Consider the following 13,851-nt stretch of genomic DNA (forward strand, 5'->3'; position numbering starts at 1 on the left):
CAGATGTGAAGCTTTAGGGCTGTGGATGACCACAGGGAGATGCCCAGTAGCAAAGAGCTGTCCAGAGCTAGGGGAGGTGCAGGCTCCAACTCTGGGAACAAGTGGTTTCTACACTGGAGCTTGAGCAAGGCCCGACAGGTAGCATTGAAGGTCTTACAGAGGTTGAAGGCACAAACCACAGCTGGGCAACTCTCCCTCTGTGCTCAGCAGCTTGAGTGTGGGGTGAGGAGGCTCATACTGACCCTGGGTTGGGGGTTTGTGGATGCAGGTGAGGGAGATGGAGCGAAGGTTAAAAGAGAATATTGACCAGGCATGGTGGCTGATGCCTGTAATCCCAGCACTTTGAGAGGCTGAGGCGGGAGGATTGCTTGAGCCCAGGAATTCAAGGCTAGACTGGGCAACATAGTGAGACCCCTATCTTGACAAAAATAAGCAAAAATTAGCCAGGCATGGTGGAGCACATCTTCAGCCCCAACTACTTGGGAGATTAAGGTAGGAGGGTCCTTTGAGCCCTCTGTTGCAAGCTGCAATGAGGTCTGATTGTACCACTGCACCCCAGCTGGGGAGACAGAAATCCTCTCCCCTCAAAAACAGTGAGAATGGCTAGCTTTGGAAAGCAGTCTGGCCATTCCTCAGAAGGTTAAACATAGAGTTACAATATGACCCAGAAATTGCACTCCTAGGCATGTACCCACAAGAAATCAAAGCATCTGTTCACACCAAAACTTGTACACCAGTGTTCATAGCAGCATTATTCACAGTACCCCAAAAGGTGCAGATGGCCCAGACGTCCATTAACTGGAGAATGGGTAAAGAAAATGTGGAACAGCCACACAGTGGGGTATCTTTCAGCAGTAAAAAGGCGTGAAGTAGGGCGGCACCTGTGGCTCAAAGGAGTAGGGCGTCAGCCCCATGTACCGGAGGTGGTAGGTTCAAACCCAGCCCCAGCCAAAAATTGCAAAAGAAAAAAAAAAGGCGTGAAGTACGGGTACATGCAATGTCATGGATGAACCTTGAAAATATTAAGTAAAAGAAACCAGGTAAAGGAGCCGGCATATTTTGTTATTCCATTATATGAAAGGTCCCAAAGAGGCAAATTCAACAGAAAGTGGATTAGTTGTTGCCAGGGGATGGATAGAGGGGTAATGGGCAGGGATTGCCGATGGGCACAGGGTTTTCTCTCGGGGGTGATAAAAATGTTCTAAAACTGTACTGACAGTTGCACAGCTCTGTAAATATACAAAATATACCCTGAATTGTACACCTTATATGGGTGAGTCGTATGGTACATGAAGTGTATTTTGATAAAGCTGTTCTTTAAGAAGAGAGAAAGGGTGGCTGAAGCTGTGCCTTGTGAATCCGAGAAGTAAAGCGGTGAGGGTGAGGCTGGGCGTGGAGAACACCCCGGGAGGTCAAGGAGGGAACCAAGTGGAGAAAAGGATTGAGAGCTGCAGGGACTGTGGGTGCTCGTCAGAGGGATGGGTTTAGGGACCCTGGCACGTGAAGGTAACAACTCCTGGTCCCCAACCATGCCGTCTCCTTTAGTTTTTTCGAGGCTTCCTCCTAGGCAGTGATTTCAAGTCTCATCTGTTGAGGTTTCTGTGCGTGCTTTCGCTTGTCCTCCCTGCCCCGTAGCCCCTGCTGGTTCCCATTGTCCATCAGTAACTCTCTAGGCTCAGAAGTGTCCCCATCTCATCCCCTGCACTCTTGGGGCAAGGTTAGGCAAAGGTCTCGCTACTGTTGCTCTAAGGAAGACATCAGATCCCATAAAGGACCCTTCAGAGCCAGTCTGGAGCCTTCCAGCCTCCTCGAGTCAACCCAAGGGGCCCGGTGGTGCAGCCTGACCCCACAGCTGCAGGGCAGAGGGCGGCAGCTTACCAGGGTGGCAAAGCAGAGAGTATAGAGCCACCAAGCATCAGCCCATGGGGGCCATTGTCTGACACAGCCGCTCTCCACCACTCTGCAGAGTACTCGGTGCAGGTACCGGGGTCGGTGTTCCCCGGCCTCTTCGTGCTGGGCGCCTTCCTCTGGAGCCTCATAGAGTACCTCATCCACCGCTTCCTGTTCCATATGAAGCCCCCCAGCGACAGCCATTACCTCATCATGCTGCACTTCGTCCTGCACGGTCAGCACCACAAGGTGAGAGGGCAGTGGCCCGGCACAAGCAGCCCCTCCAGCAGCTGTGGAGCTTCCTGGGAATCAGGTTGTGGCTTAGGATGCTGCTCAGATGGGCGGTTGGGTCGGGAATCCTGATCTGAGCCAGGCGGAAACAGGGCGAGTGTGTGTGTGTGTGTGTAGGTGCGTGTGCATGCACACAGGCCAACGTCGTTCACACCAGGCACTCTGCACCTTTGCACACCTTCCCTAACCCTCCCAACTGCTCGTTCTCTCAGCAAACGTGCTGTGCCTGGCGCCACTCTGGACATCACTGAGCAAAACAGTAAAACTCCTCACTCTGGTGGAGCCTCCTTCTGAAGGTGGAGATGAGGTTCTCCCCCATTCCACAGAGCAGGAAACTGAGGCTTGGGGAGATGAAGGAACTAAGGAATTTGCCCCAGTACACCCCTCACACAGCCAGGATGTTGGACTCCAGCGTCTGTGCTCAAACCAGCCACCACCCTGGGACTCTTCAAGGACGGTCCCCAAAGCTGGCGCTAGCAGAGAGGGCCACCCCACCCCCCAAGAGGCTTCTCTATCCCTGCCCTGCGCTGCCCTTGGCCTGTCACGGGGTCTCCAGGAGGCCCCACACTCTGGACTTTTTCTTCCATTTCCATCTCCTCGAAAGTGAGTTCTTCCCTCCACACTCTGCTCTCTGCTGGGTATAAATCAGAGAAAATGTGGCAGATGGGACACTTTCAGGACATGAGTTCAGATGTGGAAAACAAACAAAGACGCTTACGTTGCTGATACTGAACTTAGAGCTCACCTTGGTTTCCTGGCAGCTCGGTCTGGTTCATCTGAATGAGCCCAGTTCTGGGTTTCATCAGATGCCTGGGAGAGTTCCCAGATTCGCCAGTTACATCACCTTCCTGCGCTCTAGGGGACTTTGGTGGCAGCCAGGATTGGGTGAGCATCCAGTCCTGGGCCAGCCTATCACTCAGACATGCTCTAAAAGGGACCACAGCGAAGGCCTGGCCAGTGTCTCCCCTCCATGTCAATGTCCACGCCCACCTGGCCTCTGCTCTCCAGGGCTTGTGGCACCACTGCCATGTCCCCTACTCCCTTAGAGATACCTTATCAGATCTGCTGCTTCCTCTCAGCTAACTTTCCTACCCTCAGGGCACGAAAGAACCTTCTGGAGGCCTTGTTAGGCCACTCTGGGGCCCCAGGGCCTGTCTCAGGCTCCTTCCTCTGAGACGTTCCCACACCAATATATCCAGTCCCCTGCTGCCAGACCATGAGAAGAGAGGAGCTTATTCCTGTGGCCAGTGGGTTTCTAGTCAGGAACATATTCTCAGATCTCCAAAACTATCCATCTGAGGGTCCTGATCCCACTGAGACCAGAGCATGAGAACAGCTGTGCACTTCCCAGCTCTACTTTAAGTGATGTCGGAGTCGAGTATTTACACCATGGGAATCAGCAAACTCTACGAATCAGCCCTCCCTCCCTCCTTTCTTTCCTCCCTTCTTCCCTTCCTCCTTCCCTTCCTTTTTCCTTTCCTCCTTCCTTCTTTCCCTCCTTCCCTTCCTCCTTCAGAGAGGTTTCCAGCACACCACTGGTCCTGCTGCTCCCAGTCTGAGGGGAGGGAAGCCCACACCAGCGTACGGCTGCGTGACTGCTGCCTGCTTGCTTTCTTGCTGCTCTTCCGACCCAGAGAGGGTCTCTGTCCTCTCGGAACACTCACCAAGCAGAATCAAACATGTTACTTCTATGCCAGGCCATCGGCTTTTGAAGCTCAAGATCCAAAGACTCGGCTCGTTTGTTCTCTGGTGTCCCGTGACAACACCCCCCAGAGGCCTCCTGTTCACATGTGGGGATGGAGACACCATCTCTAGTTATCGTCCCAGGACCATCCCAGCACAGACAGTGCATTAAGCTGAGCTTGCTGACGCGTTGCCCTCCCAGACAGCATCAGGCCTCAGCCTAGGTGCCCTGTCCTCTAGCCAGGGGCATGGTATTAGGGGACAGGGTTCCCATCCAGCACCTAATAAATTCCAGAGCCAAAGTGGCCCCTTGAGCATGAGGCGGGCTCTTAGCTACCAGCACACCCAGCCCCTCCTGCCTCATGTCCCTCCTGTCCCTGTCTGTGTTCCTGGGCAGTTTGCCAGGTCCCATTCTGGCTTGCATACAGGGAGCAGGAAAATCTCTCCAGGTCTTTCAGGCCTGGTAGCCTGCCCTCCCCAAAACCACCAAAGGTGCCAAGCCTACTCACGACAGGCCACTGGAATGTCTAGACTGCTCCACCCCATCCTCTGCAGAGGATGTGTCTGGCTCTGCATACTGTGACCACAGGCAGGCCCTGGGGCCCAGGGGCCCAGCGCCACCTTCTGATGCCTCTCCATCCACAGGCACCTTTCGATGGCTCCCGCCTGGTCTTCCCCCCTGTGCCAGCTTCTCTAGCGGTCGGCAGCTTCTACGCACTCTTACGGCTCATCCTGCCTGAAGCGGTGGGGGGCACGATATTTGCAGGGGGCCTCCTGGGCTACGTGTTCTACGACATGATCCATTACTACCTGCACTTCGGCTCGCCGCACAAAGGCTCCTACATGTACCACATGAAGGCCCACCACGTGAAGCACCACTTTGCACATCAGAAGTCAGGTGAGGATGGATGGCCACCTCCACGCTCCCTTGCGTGTTCACTGATTTATTTGACAAACGCCATCAAGCCCACTCAGGGCCAGGCAGGCACTGTCTTGGGTATTAGGCAGACACAGAGGGCTCTCTCGGTTTTACTTGCTGCTGCAGGCGGCTGTGTAGAGACAGGCAAGGAACTCAACCAACAGCAAAGACAATTCAAGACAGTGATGCAAGCTACAGAGAAAATAAATTGAGGTGATATCCAGGGAACCATATAGGTGGGGACATGGGTCCAGCACTGTCCAATAAAAGATTATGCAGGCCAGGTGTGTGATTTTTAAGAAATTAACATAAAAGAATAAACGTCAGATAGCTCATCCATGATTTTTAAATGTCGATTACACATTGATATAATATTTTGGTCATATTGGATCAGTATATTATTGGACTTATATTTGCATTTTTTAAAGTTTTGTTGTAAATACTGTATCTATATATCTGTTATTTATTTTGAGACAGTCTCAAGAGATTGCCCTAGGTAGTGCCATGGCATCATAGCTCACAGCAATCTCCAACTCTTGGGCTCAAGTGATCCTCTTGCCTCAGTTTTTCTATGTTGAGTAGAGATGGGGTCTTGCTCTTGGTCAGGCAGGTCTTGAACTCGTGAGCTTAAGCAATCCACCCTCCTCAGCCTCCCAGAGTGCTAGGATTCACAGGTGTGAACCATCGCACCCAGTCTATATATCTAGATTTTATAAAATTTGCAATCAAAAAAGTAGATTCAGGCTCAGTGCCCGTAGCACAGTGGTTATGGTGTCAGCCACACTCACTGAGGCTGGCAGGTTCAAACGTGGGCAGCTAAACAACAATGACAACTGCAACAAAAAATAGCCGGGTGTTGTGGGGGGCACCTGTAGTCCCAGCTACTCGGGAGGCTGAGGCAAGAGAATCACTTAAGCCCAAGAGTTTGAGGTTGCTGTGAGTTGTGACGCCATAGCCCTCTACTGAGGGTGACATTACAAGACTCTGTCTCAAAATAGAAAAAGTAGATTCACATACATAAGTTGCTCCAAACATACTTAAAATTTTTCCAGTAAGTGAGTGAATTGAGGATCAGTTTTTACATTGAAACTTAGATTTTTTTTTCTTGAGATAGTCTCACACTGTCACCCTGGGTAGACTATAGTGGTATCATCATAGCTCAAGGCAACCTCAAACTCCTGATTTTAAGTGATCCTCCTGCCTCAGCCTCCTGAGGAGCTAGGACTACAGGGGTGCACCATCACACCTGGCTAATTTTCTTTTTCTTTTTTTTTTTTTCACATCAGACTGGTAATGTGCCAACGTAGTAACAAGATTTGTTACAGATGCACATGAAAACCCAGTCATCCCACTTAGGAACTACAAAGGATCCTGGCTAATTTTTCTATTCTAAGTAGAGATGGGGTCTTGCTCTTGCTGAACTCCTGAGCTCAAATGATCCTCCTGCCTCGGCCTCGCAGAGTACTAGGATTACAGGCCTGTTTCCTCTCACCTGGCCGGGGCTGAGACCCAAGAGAAGGCAGCATCCAATTTCTGGGGAAAGAGCAGTCCAAGAGCAGCTGGTGCAAAGCCCTGAGGCAGGAATGAACTTAGTCCCCCAAGGAAGGAGAGATGGTGAGAGAGGGGGCAGTGGCAGGCCAAGGCCAGGCATTCCAGAAAGACAGGTCCGATAAGGAACTGGGGTTACTCCAGCTACATCCTGAGAACACTAGAAACACAGGAGCCTGTCCTCAACTCCTGCCAGGCTGGCCCTGGGTGTCAGGAAGGCAGGGATAGATCTAGCCCTGCCCTGGCTCCCTTCCCCAGCAGCTTTGTCTCTGCTCGAAGTGCCTCAACTTTTCCCCATTTGTCTCCCTCTAGGATTTGGCATCAGCACTAAATTGTGGGATTACTTCTTCCACACCCTCATCCCGGAAGAATCCCACCCGAAGACACAGTGACAACTCCCAGCCCTTCTGTCCCGCCCCCAGCTTGGCCTCGGCCCTGGACCCCGCCCTGACCCCTACCTCCCATCCAGACCCTGCTAAGAAGATTGGCTCGGCTGGGGCAGGACTACCCTCCCCACCCGCCCCAGGAGGGTCTTGTCCTTTCGGTGTCCAGATGGCCCTCAGGACCAGGTCTTTCCTGGAGCATCCTACCTAGAGCAGACCCCATAGGACTGCCTCAGGACCTGGCCAACAGTAACAGCCCCAAGGGGAATGAAGAAACCTGACCCCTGGGCCACCCCAGTGTCCCACCTGTGCCTTAGTGCCTCAGGCTCCCTAGAAGTTTCCCCTTGAGGTCTGGCTGTGAGTTCACAGCCAGGGGGAAGAGTCTGTGGGGACTGTGGCCCCATCTCCCTCCTGCCCTTCCTGGGGAGGGTTTGGTGGCTCTGAGGTGGAGAAGGACTCTCACAAGGAGAGACAGCATGAAGCCTCGCACGAGCCAGCCCCGAGCACGGGGGCAGCCCTGCTGGCCACTGCCAACACAGATGCCAGCTGTACTGCCAGCTGCCCCAGCGGCCACGCATTGGTGCTCACATGGCCAAGCCTCCCCTGCCTGTGCCATCGGGTCCCTTTTAGAACCACTGGCTTCCCTGCCTCCAGAATCACAACCTTCTCCCAAGAGCAGTGGAAGAGGTGCCTGCGTTGGTGGCAGCCCCACCCATCCCTGGCCATTCTTGGTCTCCACCTGTCACAGGTGGACCCCAGCCCCCTCCCCCACTCAGGACCCTCCCAGCAGTGCCTTACCTCCCTGACAGATGAGGTTCCCGGCCCTTCCTCCTTATAACCAAAACCCTCACTGCTCCGAAGAGGGTCTTATTTATAAGCAATATAAATATTCTTTGGGCCCAGACCAAATAACTGGTCCCATGGCCCTTTCTAATCCTACATGTTGAGCTTGTATAAAAAAAATGTTTTGTCCTGTTTTTTGTTCTCTTCTTACCCACAAACCATTACTACTTGAAACTTTTTAAAAACTCGCTGAGCGTAAAAGCTTAAAAGAAGCAGTTTTGCCCAATCTTGTGATTTGTACTGTTTACTGCAGAGCTATTTAAAGATTTTGGAATAAATATACAAAACGACATGGTGGAATAAAAATTAAATAAATTGTATATTTTGAAAAATAAAACATTGAAAAGAAATCAACAAAGAGTCGTTGCTCACTGGACAACTAAAGAAACTTAGAGTTGGCTCGGTGCCCATAGCTCAGCGGTTGGGCCGGTGGCTACATACACCGAGGCTGGCGGGTTCAAACCTGGCCCAGGCCCGCCAAACAACAATGACAACTACAACAAAAAAACAGCCAGGCATTGTGGTGGGCGCCTGTAGTCCCAGCTACTTGGGAGGCAGAGGCAAGAGAATCACTAGAGTCCAAGATTTTGAGGTTGCTGTGAGCTGTGACGCCATGGAACTCTACCAAGGGCAACATAGTGAGACTCTGTCTCAAAAAAAAAAAAAAAAGAAAGAAAGAAAGAAAGAAACTTAGAGTCTATCCCGATTGGGAAGGGGTAGTGACAGGGGAGGTCAGTACATCCCGAGGCGTATTTCATCACTGACCAGGAGGATGCATGGAACTGCTGGGACATCGTGGTGACAGCTCACTGGCCCTTATTCTCTTCTTTGGCTTTATTACTGTTGAGACAGAGTCTCACTCTTTCACCCTGCGTAGAATGCCATGGAGCCATTGCAGCCCACAGCAACCTTAAACTCAGGCTCAAGCGATCCTCTTGCCTCAGCCTCCCTAGTAGCTGGGATTACAGTGTCTGCCATGATACCTGGATAGTTTTTCTATTTTTTTAGTAGAGACCAGGTCCTACTCTTGCTCAGGCTGGTCTCGAACTCCTCAGCTCAAGCAATCCACTCACCTCGGCCTCCCAGAGTGCTAGGGTGACAGGTGTGAGTCACTATGCCTGGCCTTTATTACTGTTTTAAAATTGTCTGCAGACAAGCATCTCCCCTTATTGCCTGCACCTGGGGGTGTTGCGCCCACAAACCTTGACACAATGCTGGGGAGGAGGTCTTTTCTGGAATTAGTTTACCCCAGCTGAGCCTCTCATTGACTTTCCTAAAACAAAGCAGGAAAGGCTATAGCAACAAATGCCCACAGTGGGGACTGGAACTTCAGGCCAGGTCAGTGAAACCGTTCCTCAGGACGTCTTCCTGCACCAGCATTGGAGAACCAGCTGGGAGGTAGCTGCTAAAGCGCAGCTGGGAGGCCTCATGCTCAGAGTCTAATTCAGTGGGTCTGAAGGTGTTGGGCCTGGATTCACCTGTCCAAGGATGCAGAAGCCTCTCCCTATTCGGGCACCATGCAGGCAGCTTCATCTCTGTAGCTCCCAGCCTGAAGTTAAGTGGGACCTGACTGAGACGCATTTAAGTGCGAGTTCCTAGAACCTATCACCAGAACCTGGCCCATCCAAGCAGCAGAAATTACTCCGTTTACTAGATGGTGCTGAAAATCTGCCCCTCAAGCACACCACTCCTAAGGGAAGAGGAAACGGAAGAGGAAACGGAAGAGGAGGAAACAAGGAGTTTGGCTAGCTGCCAACACGCAAGTCCACAGAGGAAAGTCATTTTCTCACTCCATCTCCCAGGCTGGGGTGCATTGGAGCAATCAGAGATCACTGCAGCCTCCAACTCCTGGGCTCAACTTTGAGAATAAAACAGGCTAGGTTCACTTTGGGAGGCTGAAGCAGGAGAATCGCTGGAGCCAGGAGTTTGAGACTGCGGCGAGCTATGATCATGCCACTGTACTCCATCCTGGGTGAGTGACACAGATAGAAAAAAAAAAAGAGCCAAAATACAACTGAGTTTGTAGTGTGGTGGTAAGGAGCAACGGGAAGGTTTAGGGGGAAAAATCAGAAAACACAAAACCAAGCCAGCCTATTCATGAAAAGGTCTAATCAGTGAACATCTGACAGATCCCCCAGAGCTCCCGGATGTGCTATGACTTCCCAGTGGGGTTAGGAATGATCACGGGCCTTGGAGAGAGTGCAAGTCCCATCCTGCAGGTGGCAGTGAGTAATCATCTGAGTCTGCACAGAAGAGCAAAATACAGGAAGGGCTTTGAGGCCCTCCACCTCGAGGTGACTGGTGCTCATGGTGTCCCCACCATCAGCGCCCACCTGGAGGAACTGGAGAATCTTAGCAGTGTCAAGGCCAACGATTGGATGCAAAAGCAAGCATGGGACATTATCAAAATGCCAACACATCTAGCACAATAGGAAAAGCCTAGACCATATAACATGATTGTGTTTATTTCTGTATTAAGAGAAAACAAAAACAGCTTGGCACCTGTAGCTCAAGTGGCTAGGGCACCAGCCACATACACCAGAGCTGGCGGGTTCAAATCCAGTCCGGGCCCACCAAACAGCAATGATAACTACAACCAAAAAATAGCCGGGCGTTGTGGAGGGCGCCTGTGGTCCAAGCCACTGAGGAGGCTGAGGCAAGAGAATCGCTTAAGCCCAGGAGTTTGAGGTTGCTGTGAGCTGTGACACCACAGCACTCTACCCAGGGTGACAGCTTGAGACTCTGTCTCAAAAAAAAAAAAAAAGAGAGAGAAGGCAAAACTCCATCAAAAACAAACGTTTAATGTTTACTGGTGGGGTGGGGGATTTAAGTTCTGATTGGTGTAAACTAAATTGATTGTCTTCAATCATCGTAGCAATTTGCCTCACCTCATTCTCTGGCAGTGACCCAGCTGTCCTGGCCAAGGACAGGCCCATAGCCATAGTGTTTATTTCTGGTATTGTGTTTGGACTCCAGGACGCAATGTCTGGGTGTTCCCTGGCTGACCTGAAGAACTGCTCTCTTAATTCAGCTCTCTCCTACTACTTTATTTCCTCTGGCCTCTGACCTCTGCCTTTGAACTTTGTACAAATTTTTTTCTTTTTTTTTGAGACAGAGTCTCACTTTGTCACCTTTGGTAGAGTGCTGTAACATCACAACCTCCAACTCTTGGGCTTAAGCAATTCTCTTGCCTCAGCCTCCTGAGTAGCTGGGACTACAGGTGCCGGCCACAACACACAGCTATTTTTTGTTGCAATTCTGATTGCTGTTTTAGCTGGCTGGGACCGGGTTCGAACCCGCCACCCTCGGTATAGGGGGCCAGCGCCCTACCCATTGAGCCAGAGGCGCCGCCCTGAACTTTGTACAATTTTTTATTGTTCCCAGCACAATGACCAACTTGTAACAGTGCCCATTAAATGCCAGCCTTGTCTCCATCGAATCTCTGGCTGGCAGCATTAACTGGGCCTTCCCTCTCCACCTGTTCCTGGCCTCTGCTGCCCTCTGGTGGCAGAATGCATCCCTATCCATTATTACTGCCTTCACAGGAAGGGCTGAGGCAGCAGGTAGGTGTGATTTCAAAATTTCAGCACTTTCTTTAACTGTTCTTTTGACTTACTTTCTTGACTCATCTGCCATTTGTGATAGGTAGCCAGAACTATGTTCGTGAACTTTCCAGTTCAAACTTTCCAAACAGTTATAATGGCTGCAAAATTTCAACTAGATTTTTTTATATAATTAAGTGCTTTAACCAGTGAATATATTTTATTTGTTAAAGGATGCTACAAGATGAATATAAAATTCAGAAAATGTCAGGATTCTTTTTTTGTTTGTTTGTGTTTTGGCCGGGGCTGGGTTTGAACCCACCACCTCTGGCATATGGGACTGGTGCTCCCCTTTTGAGCCACAGGGACCACCCCAAATGCCAGGCTTCTTATCTTTACTCTATCCCACATACCTCCTGGAGAGGAAAAGAAGAAATTAGAAATAAGAAAAATATATTGTTCTGGCAAAAGCATAAAGGTAGAATTCCATCTTTAGGTTCTCTAAAAATAAAAATCAAGGCCAGGCGCAGTGACTCATATCTATAATCCCAGAGTTTTTGGGAGTCTGAAGAAGGATCACTTTAGCCCAGGAATTTGAGACCAGCCTGGGCAACATTGCAAGACCCCATCTCTATAAAAAATCTTTAAAACTAGCTGGGCATGTGGCTCAGCGCCTATAGCTCAGCAGCTAGGGCGCCAGCCACATACACCAGGTGGGTTCAAGCCAGCCTGGGCCTGCCAAACAATAACAACCACAAGAACAACAAAAAGAAGAGCCAGGCATTGTGGCAGGCACCTGTAGTCCCAGCTACTTGGGAGGCTGAGGCAAGAGAATCACTTAAGCCCAAGAGTTTGAGGTTGTTGTAAGTTGTGACGCCCTGACACTCTACTGAGGGCAACATAGTAAGACTCTGTCTCAAAAAAAAAAAACCTAGCTGGGTGTGGTAGTGTATGCATATAGTCCCAGCAGCTTGGGAGGCTGAGGCAAGAGGATTGTATCTTTTATTGTTGGTGCACAGAAACACAACTGACTTCTGTGTGTTTAATTTGTACCCTGTGACTTTGGTGAATTCATTTATTAGTGTGAAAGTTGTCGGCTTGGCGCCTGTGGCTCAAGTGGCTAAGGCACCAGCCACATATACCTAAGGTGGCGGGTTCGAATCCAGCCGGGCCCGCCAAAAAAAAAAAAACCGACAGCTGCAACCAAAAAAAATAGCCCAGTGTTGTGGCGGGTACCTGTAGTCCCAGCCACTTGGGATGCTGAGGCAGGGGACTTGCTTGAGCCCAGGAGTTAGAGGTTGCTGTGAGCTATGATGCCACAACACTCTACTCAGGGGGATAGCTTGAGGCTCAAAAAAAAAAAAAAAAGAAAAGTTGTCAGAATCAAAATAGAGTCCCTAGTGTTTAAAAAAAAAAATCCCTACCAGGCGAGGTGGCTCACACTTGTAATCCTAGCACTCTGGGAGGCTGAGGTGGATGAATTGTTTGAGCTCAGGAGTTTGCGACCAGCCTGACCAAAAGTGAGATCCTATCTCTAAAAAATAGCTGGGCATTGTGGCAAACACCTGTAGTCCCAGCTACTTGGGAGGTAGAGGCAAGAGGATCACTTGACCCCAAAAGTTTGAGGTTGCTGTGAGCTATGACGCTACAGCACTCTACCAAGGATAACAAAATAGGACTGTCTCAAGAAAAAGAAAATTAATCTTGGCTCGGCGCCTGTGGCTCAAGTGGCTAAGGCGCCAGCCACATACACCTAAGGTGGTGGGTTTGAATCCAGCCCAGGCCTGCCAAACAACAATGACAGCTGCAACCAAAAAATAGCCAGGTGTTGTGGCGGGCACCTGTAGTCCCAGCTACTTGGGAGGCTGAGGCAGGAGACTCGCTTGAGCCCAAGGAGTTGGAGGTTGCTGTGAGCTGTGACGCCACAGCACTCTACCCAGGGGGACAGCTTGAGGCTCTGTCTCAAAAAAAAAAAAAAATTAATCTTGATTTCATTTTGGTTACATGTGTCTAATTTTGGAGGAAAACATTGTTTTTCTAGACCAGTGGTTCTCAACCTTCCTAATGCTGCGACCCTTTAATACAGTTCCTTTTTGTTGTAACAAAAATAATTTTATGGTTGGGGGTCACCACAACGTGAGGAACTGTATTAGAGGGTCGCAGCATTAGGAAGGTTGAGAACCACTGTTCTAGACCTTTAAGATAAACATTTCAACATCAGGTCATACCAGCAGAATTAGAATTGGAGAATAAAGGTTACAGGAGTTGATGAAAAGATTTTTTTTTTAATTTATGAATAGTTCTTCTGGTTTCATGTCTAAGAATTCTTCACCTAGTCCGAGATCCTGAAGGTTTTCTCCTATATTTTCTTCTACAGATTTTATTTATTTATTTTTATTTATCTTTTTTTTCTTTTTTGACATAGAGCCATTCTGTTGCCCTGGGTAGAATGCTATGGCATCATCATAGTTCACAGCAACCTTGATTCTTGGATTCAAGCAATCCTCCTGCCTTAGCCTCCTGAGTAGCTGGGACTACAGGTGCCCACAACCACTCCCAGCTAATTTTTCTATTTTTAGTAGAGACACTGAGGGCAACATAGTAAGACTCTGTCTCAAAAAAAAAAAAACCTAGCTGGGTGTGGTAGTGTATGCATATAGTCCCAGCTACTTGGGAGGCTGAGGCAAGAGAATCACTTAAGCCCAAGAGTTTGAGGTTGTTGTAAGTTGTGACGCCCTGACACTCTACTGAG

General features: G+C 49.8%; 1 protein-coding gene and 1 pseudogene across 1 annotated transcript in view; one reads left to right on the plus strand and one right to left on the minus strand.

Moving 5' to 3' along the window:
- Positions 1-6,825, plus strand: part of FA2H (fatty acid 2-hydroxylase) — a 57,494-nt gene extending 50,669 nt beyond the window's left edge. The window contains exons 5-7 of the mRNA XM_003791330.1: positions 1,967-2,139; positions 4,510-4,762; positions 6,644-6,825. Coding sequence (XP_003791378.1) covers positions 1,967-2,139; positions 4,510-4,762; positions 6,644-6,723 — 506 coding nt within the window. The 3' untranslated portion in view covers positions 6,724-6,825. The remainder of the gene's footprint in view (positions 1-1,966; positions 2,140-4,509; positions 4,763-6,643) is intronic.
- Positions 6,064-6,153, minus strand: LOC111725797 (annotated as a pseudogene).
- Positions 6,826-13,851: the final 7,026 nt, after the last annotated feature.

This window comes from Otolemur garnettii, unplaced genomic scaffold (genome assembly GCF_000181295.1).
Source record: "Otolemur garnettii isolate 467f Iridium unplaced genomic scaffold, OtoGar3 scaffold00047, whole genome shotgun sequence".
In the NCBI taxonomy this organism is placed as follows: domain Eukaryota; kingdom Metazoa; phylum Chordata; class Mammalia; order Primates; family Galagidae; genus Otolemur; species Otolemur garnettii.